We start from the raw sequence: 21,268 nt of genomic DNA, 5'->3' as shown, positions 1-21,268 counted from the left end.
AAAAGGGAACATCGACCACCGCGTGTTCTCACGGTTTCCCTGTCTTCTGTCTGTCTGTAGCCAAGCAACCGGAAACAAAAACTGCATGTGTAAGTGAGCCGTCCAGTCACGCTGTCACCAAGTCTTGTTTTTACAGCAGTTAAATCAGTGAACAACATCTACCAAACGTGTGCTGGGAGCCTTGTGTTAGGGTCTGTGGGAAGCTTTACTCTGAGCAAGATGAAGATGAGGTTTTCCACTTGTCTTCTATCACATGACAAGTGTCCCTATGCATCCCTATGCTTTGGCGACTTTGTTACCTGAGTATGAACGCCTTCTAATGAGCATCCTTGGCACCCAGGCCACACGTCTAGAACTCGGGCCAGGGAGGTGGCAGGTGACGCCCACTAAAGAGGCTCCTTTTATTTTGATTAATTAAAAAAAAACTTTTTTTTTTTTGACACAGCATTTTATGTAGTCAGGGACAGCCCAGAGTAGCATCCAATTCATCATCTTCCTGCTTCAGCCACCTGACTCTTGGGATCACGGGTGTGCACCATTCTATTTTGCTAAGAGTTCTCTTTTTGGTCAGGTGTGGTGGTGCACACCTTTAATCTCGGCACTTGGGAGACAGCCTGGGATATATGAGACCTCGTCTCAAAGAATCTACCCGGAGCTCTCTCGAGACCTGAAACACGGGGGAGCAGCAGCCTTGTCGGGGCACGCACGCTAGCTGCCCGCACACATCTGGCCCCAGGAGTGTGTGGGGCAGAAGTTCTTCAACTGGGTTTAGATTTAGGAAGATGACTGAGGATGGTACTTGAGCGGGCCTTGTCATGACTGGACATGACAGCGTGGCACCAGAGCTTCACGCTCTGGCACCTGAGACTTCACGGCCCCCCCGCCAACACCTCTCTTTTTAGGCTTACTCAAGCCACAGAGCCCTTTTCCTCCCTCCTCCTCCTCCCTTCTGTTCTTGGGATTGAACCTGCAGCCTCACACATGCTAGGCAAGCACCCTCTCACTGAGCCACGCCCCCAGCCCTTCGTATACTTTTTATTTCAGTCTCGTTAAGTTGCTCAGTTGGAGTTTGAGCTCACTCTTCACTTCAGACAGGCCTTGAACTTGAGAGGCTTGTGGTTCGGTCTCCATCACAGCTGGGGTTACTAGTAAGAAACGGCTCGGTCCTCTCATTAGCATGTTGCTGTTTAGGGTTCCCATCTTCTCCGTCAGGATGAGGCCAGCACTGCGTTTTTCTTCCACTCTAACATCCAACTTGTTCTGGTTCTCGTCCTCAAACCCCAAACTGTATTTTTTTTTTTTTTTTTTGTTTTTCGAGACAGGGTTTCTCTGTGTAGCTTTGCACCTTTCCTGGAACTCGCTTTGGAGACCAGGCTGGCCTCGAACTCACAGAGATCCGCCTGGCTCTGCCTCCCGAGTGCTGGGATTAAAGGCGTGCGCCACCACCGCCCGGCTCAAATTGTATTTTTATATGAAAATATTTCAACAAGAAAATACCGAATTCCTAGTTCCAGGTGATGGCAAACTTCTGAACAACATGGATTATCTCACAGAAGACAACCATTAAGTCTCCTGATCTCTGTTGGATGGTTTAATCCTTCACCTCATACTCTGATCCAGGAGATCTGAGGTAAGGCCAGGGATCTGTAGTTTGAAAAATTCTGGAGGCGATGGTTTAAAAATATTTTTAGAAATCCTCTGAAAATCTTTTCAAAAATACAGAGCAGGCTGGGGAAGTAGTTTGGAATGTCTGCCTAGCAATGCTCGAGTCCAAGTCTGACACCCAGGACCTCACAAAACCAGTCCTGGTGTCATATACCTGAAATCCTAGCAACTTGGGAGGTGGAAACAAAGAATAAGGAATTCGAGGTCAGGCTGAAGAGACGGCTCAGTGGTTAAAAGCACTGGCTGCTCTTGCAGAGGACCAAGGTTCAATTCCCAGCACCCACATGGTGGCTCACAACCACCTGTAACTCCAGTTCCAGGGGATCCGATGCCCTCTTCTGACCCCCACAGGCACCAGGCACACATGTGGCACACAGATGTACATGCAGGCAAAAGATTCATATAGACAGAAAAATAAAAATAAAAATATTAAAAAAAATGTTCAAGGTCCTGTTCGGCTACACAGTGAAGTCATAATACAGAGCGGTGGAGGAGAGAACGAGGAGGAGAGAGGAGGCGAGAGAGGAGGGAAGAGAGAGCAGAGGAGAGAAGAGAGAATGAGAATATGAGGTTCAAATATCCAGTAAGAAAAGAAATAAAGGTTAAACAAAACGATGTCTGCAAAGGGTAAACAGAGAACGCGAGCCCACATCCCAGCACCAGAGGGTCCACGCTCACCAGGGTCAGTTGGCTCCACGGGTGTCCCCTCTTCAGCCGTGACTTCCTCTACCTTCCCTAGGGGTGCTCTGCCCTTTACTGAAGGCTCACTGGCAACTTTCTTCTCGGGGTCTTTCTTCTCAGGCTCCACCTTGACTTCTCTCTTGACAGGGCGGATGTTGCCAGGGGAAGAGGGACGGGCCTGAGTAGAAGTAGCTTTGACTGAGCCAGGAGGCAAGGAGGATGCTGGTCGAGGTGTGCCAGGCAAATGAGGCATGGACTTGGATGGGAGCCTGGGTAAGAAATGACAGGGACAATGGGTGTGTCAGGACTGGCTTACCAGAACCCAGAACACCCCACAAGCGGAAGCAGACGCTTAGAGAGGAGTACTTTTCTGTATGTGGTAAACGCAGACAAGGAGCCCCTCAAGAGGCCCAGTTCAAAGCTCCCTTTTCCCTTAGCTTACAGGAAACTGGTTATTTCTTAAGTCAAAGGCGAGTGATGTGAGCACAGTAGACAACAAGGACAGAAGCTAATTCTCCAGTGTGACACACCCACCAGCTTCCTCCCTCTCACTCACCAAAGGCGGGCTGGAGCTGGTGATCTTGCTTTGGGATTAGATGGAGACAGAGTCCTTCGGAAGCCAGAGGAAAAGTGGAAGGGGGTGTGTTCTCTTTCTCGATCTCTTTTATGGCTCTGGGTTCAGAGAAACTCAATAATTAAAATTTTCTGAGTGACATAATCATACTCAATGCTATCCAACAACAAGCTACAAGCCATCTAGTGTTTTAAAGAATTTATTTAAGACAATTTCTAAACCATGTCATACATACATATACATTCCACTTGGAAAAGGCCCCCTCTTAGCTCACAACTTTACGGTATAATTGATTAACACAGAAGACATGAAGAAGGTAGATCCAGATGGATGATTTGAATTGTTTTTGTCAAAAAGGAAGGGGTTGGAGGGAGTAAAGGAAAGGGGGAAATGATGTAATTACATTATAATCTCAAAAAAAGGGGAGAAAATAAATAAATAAATAAAACATAGTCTTTAAAAAAGCACCTTTACTGTCTAAAATTACCTGGAGTGAATTTACCTTGTCTCTCACATGTTAAAATGAGAGTCATTTACTTTCATTTTAAATTTTCTAAGTTTTCCTTTTGCCACACTGGGGATCGTACTACAGGCTTCATACATGCAAGGCATGTACTCTACCACTGAACCACACTGCCAGCCCCATGTAAAAAAAATCTTTAAGCACATCATTCATCTACTTTTTTATTCTTCAGCAGTTTTCTTCTTCTAGTCTAGAAAAGACTATTGCTTAGTCATTAAAGAAAAGTTTACATGTCTGTTATTTCAGATACATGGTGGTTCCCTTTCATGTGGCTACTGTAGACAAGTCCTTATATAAGGCTGTCAATCTCCCCAAGGAAAGTGGGGCCAGGGTGAGGAAGTTTAGGCTACTCCTTCATAGAAAGAGATCTGACAGTGAGCTGACACATCAGGCCTCCCCTGACGGCTGACTAGGAACTCAGCCAGCCAGAGATCTGGTCTACCTTACAAAGAGAAGCTTGGGGAAGCACTCTGAGAGTCTAAAGTCAATACGGAAGAAGTGGGAGGTGAAGGGTATGAGGAGAGGGAAGGGGAAGCCTAGACATGTGTCTGAAGACTCTCAAGCTGAGGGAGAGAGGATGGAGGAGGGGACAAAGTTGGAAAAAAGAAAAAAATGGGAGGAGCTGAGACTGTGACCTGCTCTGGGTGGCAGGGAGGCTGGCTGGGCACCTTTCCTACAAGAAGAGTCACAATGCTCCTCTTCCTCCCCTTTTGTGTCACTTCTAATTCCTTCCCCCGTCTTCCTGAGAAGCGTCCCAGCTCACTGACTGGCTGCAACTGGCGGACACATTTCATGTTCCCACTGTCTCTGTTGAGTTCCTACCATAGGAGAACTGAAGACAAGAGGGACCTTCCCATGGTGTGGGGGCCAGTTCTAGATCATTCCAGTCGCATGGCCACCCTCTGTCCCATCTTGAAGAGCAGCCGCAGTCTCTGGGTGGTAAAGGCTGCAGCCACCAGATGGGTCCCTCCTGAGTGGTATACAGAAGCAACTACGCCTCTGGGAGACTGGAGCTAGGATGGAGGGCCCACCTTTCTTCCTCAGGAAAGTGCTAACGTACCAAGGGAAGTGCTTTCTTCTTCCTTTTAACATATATTTATTTATTTGCTTCTTTCTTTCTTTTTTTTTGTGGGGGTGGGTGGTGGTGGTTTGAGACAGGGTTTCTCCGTGTAGTTTTGGTGCCTGTCCTGGATCTCGCTCTGTAGACCAGGCTGGCCTCGAACTCACAGAGATCCGCCTGGCTCGGCCTCCCGGGTACTGGGATTAAAGGCATGCGCCACCGCCGCCTGGCTTATTTGCTTATTTCCTTGTGAGTGAATATATGTTGAGAGTCGGGAGTCGGTTCCGTTTCTGCCACGTGTGTTCTGGGCACGGAACTCATCTCGTCACACTTGTGAGCAAGCGCCTTTACCTGTTGCCAACCCATTTCTCAGTTCTTTTTGTGTATATACATGTTTTTTTTGAGACACGATCTCTGTATTATGTAGCTCTGGATTATCCTGGTACTCACTATATAGACCAGGGTGGCCTTGAGCTCACAGAGATCCACCTGTTTCTGCCTGGGAATAAAGGTGTGTGCCACTACAAGCAGCTTGTAAAAATATTTTGATTTGACTTAAATCAGATCAAGGAGAGCAGAGTGGGAAGGTCAGAGAGGGCAATGCAATGTGAGGAATTTGGGGCTGACTTTGATCATCTGGGTTTCCTGAGTCAGGGCACGGGAAATGAACCTATGTTCTTGACTGTCTTTTCATCAAGGTGACACTGAGCTGGTGACTTCCTTCTCTCTTCTTGACCACCAGGGGCCATGAAGGCCCAAACTGGGATTGGTCCTTCCTTTTCCAATTCTTCTGTTGCTCTTATATCCAGCCACCTGTTTAGACATCACACACACCAAGGCACTCCTGGTTTTCATGCTGGTGTGAGTCTCTACCATCATCTTTCCTCTTAACCCGCTCCGCAAAGCTGAGAACACACTCAAGCTAATTGGCTGAGGACCAACGTGCAGGGACCTTACAATATCTGAAAAAGAACAAACTGAAGTGCTCACATTTCCTGATTTTAAAATATATTTCAAAGCGGCAATAGTTAAAACAGTGTGGTACTGGGATATATACCCAGGCACACAGACCAATAGAATAAAGAGTCTAGAAACTGTAGAGCCTAGAACCACACAACAGGAGAGAACAGTCTTCAGCAAATGGCACCAAAGTATCGTATGTTCACAGGAAAAACAATGAAACTGGATCCTTCCTTTACACGACACACAAACATGAACTCAAAATGAATTAAAGATGCAAATATGAGTCTTAGACCTGTAAAAAGGGGCTAATATCTAGAAAAGTTTCATATCACGGGACCTGTTACTAATTTATGGACCCAAAGCATAGGCAACAATAGGAAAATGGACAAATGAACATCAAACAAAAATTTCTATAGGTCAAAAGCCATAAAAGACTGAACAGGCAACATGTGCTACAGAAGAACAACACATTCACAGAGTCTATCAGATCCGGAGCCGTTATCTGGAATAAATAAATAACTCCCACAATGCAACAGTTCATTATCTGATTTCAAGTGGGCCTGGGCTGGTGACGGGGTCAGCGGAAAATCATTTCTCTTGCATATGCAAGGCCCTGAGTGGGATTATCAGCCACACACACATACAAACACAAAAGGTCTAGTAAACAGCTCTCTAAATGCATATACCAACTGTCAATACATCTGTGAAAAATGTGCCATGCTGCTGGTCACCAGAGATGCAATAAAAATCATAATGAGATGCCACTCACATAGACTAGATTAGATATTATAAAACAAAAACAGGAAATAGCAAGTATTGGCAAAGACGTGGAGAACCTGGAATTGTGTGTGATTGTTAGGAATGTAAAATGGTAGTCACTATGCAAAACAGTATGGCACTTCTTCAAAATATAATATAGAATTGACATGATCCAACAATTCTAGTCTTGGTGTGTGCACGTGTGTGTGTGTGCGTGTGTGTGCTGTGCCTACCCATGTGTGGAAGTCAGGGGCTGATGCCTTCCCTCAATTATTTCCCCACCCTCTATTTTGAGATAGGGTCTCTTGCTGAACCTGGAGCTTGCCATTTCAGCTAGCCGGGCTAGCCAGTGAGCCTGTGGATCTACCTGTGTCTATACCCCAATGCTGAAGTTATGGAGTCCGAAGGCCTCACTTGTCTTTTATGCTGCTGTCTGAACTCAGGTCCTCACACTTGCACAGGAAGCACTGTACACACTTGAGCCATATCCCAGCCCGTGCACAAACACTTCTAAAAAATGAAATATTCAGTTCCTTTACATCATTAGCTGCTTTCCAAATATTCAATATAGCTAACCAGTACTGGATCCCACGGTGCAGATCTAGAAGTCACTTTTCTGACAGTAGTAGTCCCCTAAATATTTGACAGTAAGGCAGTAAGAAGTCTAATTGGTCACACAGACCGAGGAAGGCATGAACAGACATAACCAGCAAGGTTCAAGAGAAGACAAACTTGCCCTCAGCTAGTCATAGTCAGCCTTCCACCCTACTTTTGGGAAGCGCTAAGATTCTTTTCTGGAAATGAGCAGCACCCCAACTGCTCTGTAGCTGCCACTCTTTGTCCACAGCCTGGATCTCCACAGCATCATGAAGCTAACGGACTGAAACTTCACAGACATCCAAAAGTAGGTTCACCTTCGGCAACAGGGCTGTAAGCCTGTCTCAGTTAGGACTCAAACGCCGATGCCTAAAGGGCTCCTGAGAAACTTTCCTGCAGGCAAAATCATCAAGTTCTCACAGCCCCCAAATCCACCTCTAAGCAAAAGCTTTGCTCTGTCTAGCAAGGTTGTTTTGTTTTAAAGGTTCTAGCCTCTCATGACAAGGGTCATAGTATCCTGCCGGGAATGCAATGACATGTGGTGGATTGGGGACTCATTATGAGTGAAGTCCAGGGTGCAAAGCTGTAGAACAATGTCTGCATCTTCCGATCACGGTCAAGAAGCACACAGTTTAAACAAAGATGAGGAAGGGTTCCCAGAGACACACAAAGGACTGTACTTCATTTCCAGCAGGCTCAGCCACAAATGTGCCCAGTTACCTTGTCAGAAGTACCAAGGACACCTACGATCCTTCACTTTAGAAACCTGGAGTGTATCACTCATTAGCCTTTCAAGAGTGCCTACTGAATGAGGAATGCTTCTGAGTACTTCTCTTCACCGTGTTTTAAGATATGGGCTTTGACAGGACTAGACAGACATCCATATCTGGTTCTGAGTGAACCACCTTCAGAGTGAGTCAGCTTCTGGAAAGGGCTGGCAAAAAAGGTCAGGGCAGCAGGCCAGGCCCACTGCCCTGCAAAGGCAACTCAGTTTCTGACTTCAAAGAGTATTCTAACCACTTATTTACAAAAATGTCCCAGCCAAAAAGACTTGCCACTCATTTGTACTTTTGCAAAGAACAGTTTTATCCTCAAGTTTAAATATTTAGGGAGGAAAAAAAACAAAAAAACAAAACATCCCCAAGTGGAGAGGCAGTGAGGGGCAGGAGCACACAGTCAGCTGGGTTTATAATGGGTGGGATGGTGTGCCGCCGTCAGCTGGTCTTGTACCCAGAGTACACCTCAGGGCAGAGCCTGCTTGGCACAGATGCGGACCGACTCCCAGACACCAGCATCTCCATCCACTACTCACCGCTATTCCGTGAATGGTCTTCCTTCGTGCAGAGCCCTCGGGTGGTGTTACAAAGAGCTTTGGCCGATCCACTGCGTTTCTAGAGTGTGCAGCTTTGAAGGGCATGATGATGGGGCTGCAAGATGCTGAACGAGGACAAATGGGGATGACTAGAGCGCAGGTGATTGGTTTTACACACAAGAGTGCCAGAGGAGCAGGTGAAGAAAGCCAAAGGCAGGAGCAGGGGAAGGGGCAGAGCGGAGATGGAGAGAAAAGTAGAGAGAAGACGTTACTACCTAACGGCACCCGGCCCCGTGTTCCTCAACTCTCCTTATATCTGTGAGTCCGTGAGGTGCCCAAGTGAGGACCTGGAACATAATGCTACTTGTCTATTTCGGTTATGACTAAAGACACAGAAACAATTCAGCCTTGTATGACTACGAACCAATAGTTCTGCTACAACCCTGTATCAGTGACGTCATTTTTATATGAAGACTGGTTCATGAACAGACTTTTCCTAGTTATGTCTAAAATGGAACAAAAGTTGAAAGGAGGAAGCATACAGGCAGGCAAGTAAGTCTACAGCTGTCTCAAGAGCCAACTTCAGGAGCCAGTGGGGGAAAGTGACTAAGGTCAACTGTCTCAAGAGCCAAGTTCAGGAGCCAGTGGGGGAAAGTGGCTGAGATTTAAAATGTGAACTGATCAAGTCTTACCAGGTGTTCAGACAGGGATAGCTAATAATGGCCAGAAAAGAACTGATTTATTCATTTAAAGGCAAGCCGATACATACTTCTGTCCCGCCCTCCAAAGCCAAGGCATAGAAAATACAGGGAGACAGGATGCAATGATTTAAAAATGGCAGGAAGAACATTAGTGTTAGGATGGCCACCACTGTGGCTGACTCATGGGTAGCAGTTACAGTTTTACTAAGGACAGGATTTTTTTTTTTTTTTGACCACTCACCTTCTAAGGAACATTGACATTTATCAAGTCACTGTGCAACAGTAGGTTTAAGGAAATTTATTTAACATTACACAGGTGCCAGAATTTCAGATCTCATTTAAAAAAATCTTGTTTTCCATCAAAAATACAGTTACTGAGGATAATGCCATGTCCTTGAGCCAGATTATAAAATTACTTTATGCATCCCTAGTTCCTGTACCGGTTCTTAACTTTTAGAGACAAGGGCTCACTATGCATTTGTATTCCCAGGCTGACCATGAACTTGTGGCAATTCCCCTGCCTCAGCATCTGGAGGAGTGCCGGGATTACAAGCGTGCACCAGCACACCCTGCCATCTTTTCGTTGCTTGCCCTGCTGGGGATGAAATCTTCCTACGACCTTCGCTGAGCTGTACTCCAGCTCTAAAGTGCATCTTTACCAGTAAAACGTCTCATACCATGCCTCCCGGGATCTTCCGGCTGTCACTGAACGGTGAAGGCAGTGAATGGACTGCAGTGGAAGCTGCATGTGTCTGAACAACCCCCTTATTATTATAAATATTACAATAAACTGAAGTACTGCTATGTCCTCAGTTCTCTTTCTGAGAACATGGGAGTGGACGCAAAGCTTTACTTCTGACTTCTAATGGTGAATGGTGGACTTGTACTTTTGAGGAAGAAAGGTCTCTTGTCTTTGTTTGTGGTGACCCCAAGGGACAGTACTGGAAAATAACTTTGTTTCCTTAAGTGCCACAAGGCACGTTCATTTCCCAGACAGGGAAGGGTTCATTAGTGCAAAGCTTTTCCAAGTCAATCAAATACACTGCAGAAGCCATGTCCTCCACAGGGCATTCCTGGGGACCAATGATCAGGAGAAGAGGTATCCGGTGCCCAGGCCATGTTAGAGGCTATGAACCTTGCCCCAAGGTCAAGAGCCCCTGGAGGATAGGCCTGCTCTGAGGTCAGGGCTGACACTGAACAGGGAACGAAACAGAAACTGGACCTGGTCTTCCTGCAGTGTAAAGTGAACAGTTTCATGAACGTTTGTTGAGACCATCCTAGGATGCAATCTGATTTCATCATGTCTTTTCACGTATTCTCCATTGTAGAGCTGAAAAGCATTAAATGGAGGTAGAAAATATTCCCTGCTCACCATGTGGTCCTGACTACCTTGGAGTTTGCTCTGTAGACCAGGCTGGCCTCAAACTCAAAGAGATCCGCCTGCCTCTGGCTCCTGAGTACTGGGATTGAAGGTGTGTGCCACCCTATGTGGCTTGAGACTATCCTTAAGTCTACCTGACGTGTTCTATTTAAAAATCCTCAACCATAATTGTTCAAGAAATACTTTCTGGCTAAAATAAACACTAAAATTCCAAAGGGATTAAATTCTGCACATCTACCACTGAAAACCTGAAACCTGCAAATTGAATAATCTCATTCTTCTGAGGAAACAGTAATACATACTTTCCCTACCCCATGAACGTTCCATGTTCTGCACAGTTTGATTAAAAAGGATGAACCTGCCTTGAGAAAGTTTCCACTACTCCTGGAAGTCCAGAGTACATTCACCTACCCTATCAAGCTCCTCAGTGGGAAACAGTGAGCACAGAGCAAAGCCAGTGCAGTGCAAGTGGCTGGGAACCAGAACATAGAAAACTCACACAGTAGAATGCTAACCTTTATTAAAGCCTACCACGCACATCTCAAGGGTTCTGATTTGCTTAAGCCTGACCTCTCACAATCATGAGCATATTTTTCAGGTTCTGGAAAACTATGGGCCTTGGGAAAATCAACCCAAAGTAGTGACTGCAAATGAGAGGTCTAAGATGGGGTTCCCAACACCCAGGAGCTTTATTGCTTGCTCAGGGTTCTGGGGGTGGGGAGAGGGGAGGTCCTGCAAACTCTGAATACCTTAAGGGACAAGGGTGGCTGGCTTAATCTACTACTGTAATCCTGGCTATGGATATAAGCATCTCTTCTGCAATGGCAATAAGATGAAGTAAGGAAGAAAACTAAAACGGAAAGAACATAATCAGGGAAGTCCATGGAAAAATCAAGATGACACTCTGAAAAGACAACTAGAGGACATATATTTACATACATAATTCCAAATGGAAATCTTCATAAAAACCAGGTGCTCTTCATCTCATGAAATATAAGCTGTTAGCAATGCAATAGGTAATAATAACCTAGACAATGTACCAGTAAATAGCCAACTCAAAGTTTATATTCTGTTTCTCACTGAAATCAATGACTGAAATGTAGCAATTAAATAACATAGAATAGAAAGGTCATAAAATAAAGAGCCAATCTGCAGATAAAAAGCACCCCAACTAAACGTAACAAAGAAGGGAAGGGGCCAGGAGGGGAAGTAATGAGCGGGAATGAAACGGTGTGGGAAGTCAAAGAATTGCCAGGAGTCAGTGCTGACGGGAACAGCAGAGAAAGACAAGTTTCCAGTGCTGGAACAAGACGACACACAGCAAGGATCCAGGAATGTGACGGCCACACACTATGGAGTGTCCACAAACAGGATGGACAAACAGCCTGGAAGATTCAACATGCTGAGGACTGCCTTCATCACTTGCAAAGAAGTATGAAAAGCATGCCACAAAACAGGCTATCTTGAGATGCTACACTTTTTCCTTCAGAAAAAGTCCAGATGAAGTGTGAGTGCTGGGAGGGAGAGGCCCGCACTCTTCAGTGTCTCCAAGTGGCCTGGTGAGACATTTATAGCCGCTGCCCTTATCTCCAGAAAGAGGTGTTGAGGATGCCCAGGTCTGTGGTCTTGCCTGACTCACACAGGATGATGGCACACTTGTTAGCTCACTGGGTACCACAGATGAGAGTTACCAGAAAAATCACCAAGAGGTTTATTTGTGCAGCAGACTAATGTGAATGAAGAGACAAGGCATTTTCAAAGGGAACTTTTCAAAGAGGGTGTGCAATTTCCTAAGTGCAAAGGATGAGGGGCTGCTAGGCTGGTTCCACAGATACGCCAACTGTGCCCAGAGAGAGTTGGGAAATCTAAACCCGTCACCGGGACAGAGATGTTACTCAAAGCCTGGATGGATGGATGGTTCTTACCAACTGGATACATTACACTTAACTTTTCATTGGCCTCAATGGTTCATTCTGGCCTATTCTGCATTGCAAAAAGTTTTAATGTAACAGCCAGGATTAGGTATGTTCTATATTGTTTTCAATGAATGTAACAAGTAAGTGCATTTCAATTAGCCTTCTCAGCTCTTCAGGGCTTAGAAGGTTCCAGCTCCTAGGTTACGTACACAAGCCTGGAACAGGGGGGAGAATCTGCTGTACTAAGAAACTACGTGCTTAAGTTGGAGGTGGGCGCTGATTTATTTCCAAGCCTGCAGAGTAGTATTAAATATTAAATTATATCTCCTACCCTTGGTCATCTGTCGAGACACAGGGGCAGACAGAAGAGTAGGTAACTGATACTATTTTTCTGCTGATCTTACAAATAGACGGAGGCCACCTGATCACGGTGAGGGGCGTCATCTGCCTGCCTGGCGTCTGGTGTCCAGATAAGATGCTGCGGTGGATGCAAAGAGGAAACCATGCCAAGAGCACAAAGCCAACACCGAGAGAGGGAAGCACACACCGGGGGGTGACAGGAGGTGGGGTCAGATGAGCGTGGGAAGAGCAGAGAGCTTCAAAAGGAGGACTTTACCTCACCGGAAAGTTGTGCCCGGACGACTTTACCTGTGTCTCCAGACAAGGCAGCTGTGCTTTTACTTCTGGCCAGGAACGAATGTGTGGGCGTCAGCAGTCTGTTTACAACGCTGCTCTCCCAGGGACTGAGCTGCAGACGGCGAGCTAAATGTCACCACATAAGCAAGATGTTAGGAACACTGCTTCCTGGGTCCAGAGGGTGCAGCACATCATGCCTAATACCTCCACAGGCTGGATCTTTGAGACAGCCCGGGGGTTCTCCAGGGAGGACATGTGGCCATGAGTCAGGGCAACAGGATCCCCACCCCGAGGGGGGCAGCTATTCCATGAACACTGTCTTTCCTCAACACTTACAGCAGGCTCTAACGGGGCAGCTGGAATGGATTTTGCTCATCATCTTTGTTAAGCGAACAATAGGTCTTGGATCTGCTACTATCAGGAACTCATACCGACAGTATGAGTGTACCTATCGGATGGGCATCGTGACGGGCAGGAGACCGATGGGACCCATCTCTGACACGGCTTCCTGTACATCTTAAAGAATCAGCCTCATTAGGGCTGGCAAATAAATGCTAGATTTACATAAAGGACTGTGAGGGCTCTGTCAAACTATGAGGGATCGCCCTGAACTGTTTAGGGTAATTGGAGGGAGGTGAGCTATAACAAAGTGAAAGGAGGCTCATGCAAAGGTCTGTATGGGGTTCTTTTGACCTTTCCACTCAGCAAGCCAGGCTCTTTCGGGTCCCTGTTTGGCACAATATAAAACTTTCGGCTGAGGATCAAGGCTAAAGCTGAAGGAAGACAAAATTAAGCAGAAATGCTAAAGTCCAATAGAACTATACACCTGAAGATTATTGGTGATGTCTGAAGACTTTAGAAAACAAACTGAAAACGACACAATGACGGATCGGTCCCCAGCTACCCAAATTTGCCAAGGCCACGGTTAGAAAATGATGAATTTGTTTACATTGTTAGCGTCACTAGTGACGGCGCACCAAAACACAGAAGGTATGTTTGAGAGGTGCCAGTGAAGAAGCCTGCAAGTTCCTACAGATGCCACCGCAAGAAAAAGATCACACACCACTCTTCTAGAAGGCCTTCCCATGTCACTCATGAAAGTCTTTACATGCCATTTCTTAGAGGAACCATACTTTAAACTCTAGGGGATCTGGTTTAGATTATAAAAATCGTATACTGCTAAATACTGCTCTACTGAAAACAGTTGTTTCTCTGCAGGGAATTCTCCAGGGCTGGGATTACAGGTGAGTGCTGCCATGTCTGGATTTTTTTTTAAATTCTAATGAATTAATCTATTTTTTATTTTTTCCAAGATAGGGTCTCACTATGTAGCTCTGGCTGTCCTTGAACTCACAGAGATCCACCTGCCTCTGCTTCCCGAGTGCTGGGATTAAAAGTGTGCATCACCACGCCTGCCTGTGCCTGGATTTTTTAAGTAGTTTCTGAAGGATCTAACTCAGGTCCTCACACTTGTGTGGTATTTTACTCACACAGTCATCCTGATCCTCAAATCACAAATATTTTTAAAAAGGTAGGTCATAGCCCCCATTGCGTTTGGAATGTCCGGGAAAGCACATTTGGGGGAAGTGACTATTTACTAAGGAACTTGACAATAGTTCAGTACATTTAATAAGTCGTAGAGCTGTCCAGATACACGCCAGCCATCAGCCCTGGTTCAATCTCCTATCAGCTTTAAGGCTGCTGCTACAGGCCAGAGAAAGCTCACCCAATTTAATAACACTGCACAGGCTTTTTTGACATTTATCGATAAAAGCTTCTCGTTGAATTTGATAAGAACTCTTTCTAGTGAGACAAGGCATAACTAATGTGCAGAAAGAGCTGGCAGAAAAGCAGTCTCACTGAAGATTTTGCTTAACCAAAACAAGCAAACAAAGCCTCCTATATCATGGAGCCCCTTCCAGCTCATAGGATCTGTTAGACCAGGAACCCACTCCCAGCTCTTTGGATGGGGGCAGCAGAGCAGAGCTGATTCCAGACCTCTCCCTCTGATACTATCACTGTAGCTTAATCTTCAACTCCGCAGCCCTGGGTCTTGCTTGATTCAAGGGGAGTTTCCTGGCTCCAGCTACAGACTGGTTATTGAGATCTATTGGCCCTGGCATCCTAAGCCTACTTCTAATTTAGCCAAGAATGCATATCTCGTTGTGGCAAGGCATGGTTATAATCTCAGTACTGACAGGCAGAAGGATTGAAGCAGGTTCGAGGTCAGCCTCGTCTACATACTGAGTTCCAGACCAGTCGGGGCTACATAAGTGAGACAAAGAAAGCACATGTAGGGGTCACGAGGGTGAGCAGTGCAGGGGCGACAGACAGAGCAGCTGCACGGGGAGGGGCTGCTAACCTCACCTCCAGTCCCTCTTGATAATCATTACCATGCGCGTCATTAAAAGTTAGAGTCTTAAGCGCTGAGGTACTTAAACAACCCAAATAGAATAGACAGATGGGCTACCCGATGCATCTTAGTCCCCAAACCACATTACTTTAAGAAAATCCAACCGGATACAACAAGCAAAGTTTTTAAACATAATTTTATTTCTAACTGACACAGAATTCAGCACTTTGAATCCTCAGAGACAGGACAGGCATCATCCTGCTTATAGCCTGTCTCCTTACTCTCTTTCTCCTTTGCCTGGAACTGCAGGAGGCAGGAAAGCAAGGCTTAACTTAAGAGTATTCTAAATCCCTAACTATGGTTTGTCTCAGACCCAGGTTCACAAAAGTCTACAGTGCTGGGTAAGTGATCACTTTAAAAGGGAAGGGACGTGAGCGGACAATGTAGGAACAACATCCATACTGTATCTACAGCTTAATGTTCTACTAAGGGAATGAGTTTGAAACACAAGTCGACCCTCCCCCGAGTGCACTTGATCTCATCTGCAATAAAGCATATTTATGCAGGAAAATTTAATCGACAATAAATTAACATGAGTAGCCCCTAAAACTTGATTACATGCTAATATCAATGCTTTAGGCAAATTTAGCTTAAAAAAGGAAGAGTTTGGGTAAGTAGACAAGAATAAGAAATTGCTCAAACATTTACCATTTTATAAAATAATATCAACATTCACATAATATTATATATTACAATGGTACCATAACAATACAAAATACAAAATACATGAACTGACACACACAGAACATGCACACATTACATTCTTAGTAATGACTAAGACATGACACTTTCCAGTCCCTTAAAAACATACTCAAAATCACCATATTTTCTTATTTTTAAAAAGTATGTGCTTTTTTTTAAAATTACACAATAATTCTTTGGTTTTATTTAAAATCGTCTTAGTTATTAAAACAAGGAGCTTCTCTTAAAAGCTTGATTGTTTCTTCTATGATGTAAAATGAAACTTTCATTTTATGAATAACTAAACATTCATGTACTGTAAATCCATAGGACGTAGGAACTCAAAACTCATTTAAGATTTTGGCTAGAAGGCCATGATTGTTCACCTGTTCGGGAGGCAGTTACGGTGAGGACAGTCTTAAAGTTTGGTCAGTCCCTCAAGATTGAAATGAATGGACAGCCAACAACCAATCACACATGTAAGAAATGTTCAACCAAATGAGAAACAATTTGGTAAAATGAAACTGCCATCATGAATCACTTAAAGTTTTCTTTCGAAAGCCGGCACCTAGAACTCCCCACATCTGGATGATTGGAAGAAAGCAACTGTTCAGAACAAGATTATCTGCTCTCTGGAGGGCAGGTAGGTGATTTCATTTGCTAAGGGAAGCACCGCTCTGCGCTGCTAAAAGCACCATTCAGCCACCGGCTTAACACGAGAAACGCTCTCGTCGCACGCACGGCCAGGGACGCTCAGCCGCTTATTGCTTTTTTACTCTCAAGTTTTTTCTTCCTATTTAAGAAATGTAGGGAGAGCAACTTCAGATGCTATTTCCAGCTGTGCACATCCAGAAAAGAAAACATCAAGTGAGTAACAGAACAGGGCTTGTTTTCCTTTTGACTGTACCTCTATCTGGAGAATTTAGCAAAGTTGCAGATGAGGAGGACAGCCGCTTGCTAATGACAGGATCAACATGTTTCGAAAGATTCATGGTGGAGACTGACCGCCTGTCGGGATCTAAAACAAATGGAGATAATGCTAATTGACAGCCGGCATGCAGGATTGCAATTGTTCAGTGGGGAAAGGAGAAGCAGGACTGGAGGTGGTCAGCATTATTTCTAGATCTTCCGGAACAGCACAGTTTTCTACGTGGATGCATTAAAGGCTAGAAATAAAACTCATTTTTTCTTAAGCAATACTATAAACGTATAGTTCACCAGTTTAAACCCAAGCATGTTGTTCTAACATGAGCTGATGGAGGCAAATTCAGGGCAAGCCAAAGGCTACTGCGCTGGTGCAGGCCAACTGTGAAGCAGAGAGGCCCCGGACAGTGGGTGTGGCCAAACACACCGCAAACCTGGGGTGAACGCACACCAGGATCTGCTGCTGACTCGGGCCTCTATCTCAGCTACCAGGAAGCTAGCCCAGAACCATACATTTGAGGCCAGCCTGGGAATCTCTGCAAGCGCCCACTCCCTGCCTTGATTTTTTTTCTTTTCTTTTTTTGATAAGGTCTCAACATAGTCTGGCCTGGCCTGGCCTCAGACTTACTATGCCGTTGACCCCCCAATTTAAGGGACTGCAGGTGCACACCACTTAGTACAAGTCTGTCTGTCTGTCTCCTTTCTCCCTTTTTCCTGCTTCCTGTTTCTTTATCTCTCCTGGGGGTTCAACCCATTGTTAGGTAAATGCTCTACAACTGTATCTGCAGCTCTAAGACTGTCTCCAAACAGAACATAAATAAACGAAAAGAGTTCAGTGGCAGTTAGCCAAATTGTGCCATGGCTCTGGGTTTGATCCTTAGTGCTGGCGGGGGTGTGTGCTCTAGACCTCAAAAGTGGACTCAGTACATAAACTTCCCAACAGAACTGGCAGCAATAAATCAGAATTCTAAGTCAATGAGTATTATCGTTAAAATTATCCCGTAGGCAAATAATTTAAGGATGGCTTCAGAGTTCAAATCAGAAGGGAAACTGTCATTATAAAGGCAAAAAAAAAAAACCACCCCAAAATCAGTTCTGTTAATTTGTTATCAACACAGCAGAGACAAATCACAGTCTTACTCATTAGTAAACTCATGATGTCTGAACAGATGACACGAGATAAAAATGTACCCATCTCCCTGAGTATCTGTCAGCAGTGTGTGGATGCCCACATCTACAACGGCTGAAATTAAAGAAGCGGTGTGTGTTTTCTTCTAGTGGCCAGTGGAAGCGCAAGAGAAATGTTCCCACTGGTCTAAATAATCTGGGCAGTAAGTATTTTTTAACGAATTTTGCCCTATAGCATAGCTATTTTGATGATTATCTATAATCTACTGGCAACAACTCATTAATGAGACATGAATTTTCAACTGGGGTTAAATTTTACAGCTGGAATATAACGACTTTTTTTTTTTGGTTTTTCGAGACAGGGTTTCTCTGTGTAGCTTTGTGCCTTTCCTGGAACTCGCTTTGGAGACCAGGCTGGCCTCGAACTCACAGAGATCCACCTGGCTCTGCCTCCCGAGTGCTGGGATTAAAGGCGTGCGCCACCACCGCCCGGCTAACAATGTTTTAAAAAAGAAAGAAAAAATGACCTAACATGATTGCTGTGACCTACATTTTCACTTATCTGATGGGGCTTGGGCAATGAGAAGAAATAGAAGTATAGAGGGGAAATAGTAACAGGCTCACCCTGATGATGACCATGGGTGCGTCCTTGAGGAAGGATGAAAGCCATGTCCACATGACTCAAGAGCAACACTTCCCGATGTTGTTTACACGCTAAGCTTTGGCTGAGGGAACGGTGTCTATACTAAGCCTAGCCTCTGGTATTTCTCAATAGGTTACTAAAAACACTTAGTTCTATTTCCTAGTAAGTAGAAAAAAGAGAAAATGAGCTGGACAGTCTTTTATCCACCCAAATAGTGTGAATGGCAAAAGTCTTCAGCTCCGGGACAGATGGTTAAAGCCATGGAGGCATGCCATAGTGTGTCATCTGAGACAATTCCCATTCATTTCTTCTTCTCACTGAATGGAAAACAGTTTCACAAAAGGACTGGTGATTTTACAAATAAAATCGTTTTCATGGTAGTACTAGCTGATGGACCAGTGGTCAGACAAGATGCTAACTTTGATGGGGACCGTTTCTAGGCTTGGAGACCTTGGCATGATTGGCAAGGCTTAGGGGCTGGCTTCTCACAGGCACTGCCATGAAGAGAAGGTGATAAAATTGAGCAGAACTGGATGTCTCTCTCAACACCACAGGAGATCACCCCAGCCTTTGAGAACGTCAACAAATCCCAAATCCCAGTCACTTCTCACACACACGTCTCTTTTTTAGTATACCAGCTGCTTGCTCCAATCCAGTCATTATAAACCTGGGTTTTACCCGACAGCTCAGAAACGCGTCGCTGGCTGGACTGCTCTGCACGGCAAAGGAGAGAGCAGGAATTAAGGTTTAGTAGCTTTACTGCTTCTCAACCATGTCTGACACTGCAGAACAGACCATTTCTATCATATGGACAGGAAGCATGAAGCTCAGTAAAAGAAAAACATGGTCATAAAAACATTCATCATGAGCATTTTTTCTTCCTGGAACATCCATGAAAACTATTTCCAAATGAAACGTTGCATACAAACTTGTCATGTTTATGATGACAGATTTGGTGTGTGCTCCATCACAGGTGGTAAAGAGACATGGGGGAAAATGTGCTTCTACGTTTGGTTCAGTGTTACGGGAAAATAAACTGTGGTTACGAAAAACAGTAATGAAAAAACCCAGCAAACAAGCAAACAACAATTCAATTACTCAAATAATAGTAAAGTTGTTTATAGGTACATAGCATTAATAGCTGCAGGAGCTATTAAATGCATGCTTTTGATTATAGATGATTCTTAGCTAAAAGACATTTAAATAGGCTTTAGTACAAATGACTTAAAGAGAAAGCAAGCATGCCATGTGTAATTATTTCAACAGCTTTAAGTCGCCTGAGTCATAACATCACACTTAAGAAACACTGTGCCCATCTCAGATCTAGGTTTACGTGATAGACAGCGGGCATGCGGGATGACTAGGGTGGTGATGGTTCAGTTAGCCACGAACTGGTCCTCAGTCTGAGGGGCTAGCTAAAGCAGGCAGGCGGCAATGACAGGGATGTCTGTACCAGCTTTTCTGGTACACCCCCAAAGCTGTGACATGGTGGTCCACACCTGCTAGATGGAAAAGGTGAATAATGACTCAACAAACCATCTGGGGACAGAATGTAAGACATGATTAAAAAAAAAAAAAGAGAGAGAGTACCAGACTCACACAAATGACAAAGAATTAACATACTATGTAAGCGTTAAGGTGCATTGAATTTACAGTACAAAAATAAATCTTTTGCTAAGTTCATATTTCAATATAATTTTCTGTCCACTCAAGGAGAGAGGTAGCGTGGACACTCACTACTATTTCTAGTCTAAGACAGCTGCACATGTCTCTACAGAACATCAGGGCTGCACATGTTAGCGTCAGAGCACACATCCACATAGCACTGACTCTGACCCAGCTACACTGCTCAGATTCGGAGGAGGAGAAAGTGACCTGGGTTAACTTATCCCACAGCCATGAAAACCTCATGCAGATGAGTCACTAACATAGTTCGGACTGGCGAGTTTTAGAAATGCTGTGTAAGTTTCATTTCTAGGGGACTCTGCAACCCCAGCAGAAAGGAACTCGTGCGGAGGCAGAGAGGTCCTTGGGTCTTACCTCCATCACCCTCTTATCCTCAAACAGCGGGGGCATCATTTAATTATAGTTTAATGATTTCAGCAGAGATTTCGGGGGGGGAAAAAAAAAAAGCAAATGCACTTTTACTGTCCAGGAAAAAACCAAACCAAACTGGGAGAGGAGACTTGAAAGTGGTGCCTGTATTTACCTGCGCTGTGGATGGTGGGGCTCCCGTGGAGAGGGGCTCCCCACGACCACCGGTTATATTTCTGCTTTGGCTTCTGGCTCCTTTCCATTGTCCGTCGTACAACAGCTTCATGGCGTTCCTTTTGTGGGACAGAAGAGCCAGCCGTTAGGTTTAGCTGGGTGAAGGTTCCACAGCTTCAGGCAGAGTGGAGTAGACTACCGAAATTCTTGCCCTACTATATTGCTGTCATAATCTATTTCCTAGCTTCTGTACTTTTTCTTAAGATCGGAACAGTAACAATCTTTGGACAGTTTCTGCAAGCATTAGTTCCTCGTTCAAAAGCCTTTGTATATAACAGACACTCAAATAAATACTTCCCTCCTGGGTGTGACGCTTTTGCCAACACACAGAAAGGGCCACGGCAGTACAGGTCTTCATTAAACTGATATGCAACATGTGTTTTTATTTACTTTGATACATGTTATGTAGTGTCTTGCTAGCCTCAAACTTGTGATCATCTTAC

The 21,268-nt window shown here is 44.8% G+C and overlaps 1 protein-coding gene across 9 annotated transcripts in view; it reads right to left on the bottom strand.

The window, feature by feature from the left end:
* The window catches only part of Map7 (microtubule associated protein 7), a 143,392-nt gene that overhangs the window by 13,336 nt on the left and 108,788 nt on the right, over window positions 1–21,268 (bottom strand). For 5 of the 9 annotated variants that reach the window (XM_052751147.1, XM_052751140.1, XM_052751144.1 and 2 more), the window contains 6 exons: window positions 20,767–20,884; window positions 16,770–16,880; window positions 12,781–12,894; window positions 8,135–8,283; window positions 2,903–3,018; window positions 2,344–2,615 (listed from right to left, as the gene is read on the bottom strand). In XM_052751147.1, the coding sequence (XP_052607107.1) occupies window positions 2,344–2,615; window positions 2,903–3,018; window positions 8,135–8,283; window positions 12,781–12,894; window positions 16,770–16,880; window positions 20,767–20,884 (880 nt within the window). The remainder of the gene's footprint in view (window positions 1–2,343; window positions 2,616–2,902; window positions 3,019–8,134; window positions 8,284–12,780; window positions 12,895–16,769; window positions 16,881–20,766; window positions 20,885–21,268) is intronic. The other 4 variants (XM_052751148.1, XM_052751141.1, XM_052751142.1 and 1 more) reach the window with 3 other exon arrangements.

This window comes from Peromyscus californicus, unplaced genomic scaffold, assembly GCF_007827085.1.
Source record: "Peromyscus californicus insignis strain IS unplaced genomic scaffold, ASM782708v3 Scaffold_22__1_contigs__length_63687245, whole genome shotgun sequence".
NCBI classification, from domain to species: Eukaryota; Metazoa; Chordata; class Mammalia; order Rodentia; family Cricetidae; genus Peromyscus; species Peromyscus californicus.
The sequence above is the reverse complement of the archived record's forward strand: the minus strand, read 5'-3'. Positions and strand labels throughout refer to the sequence as shown.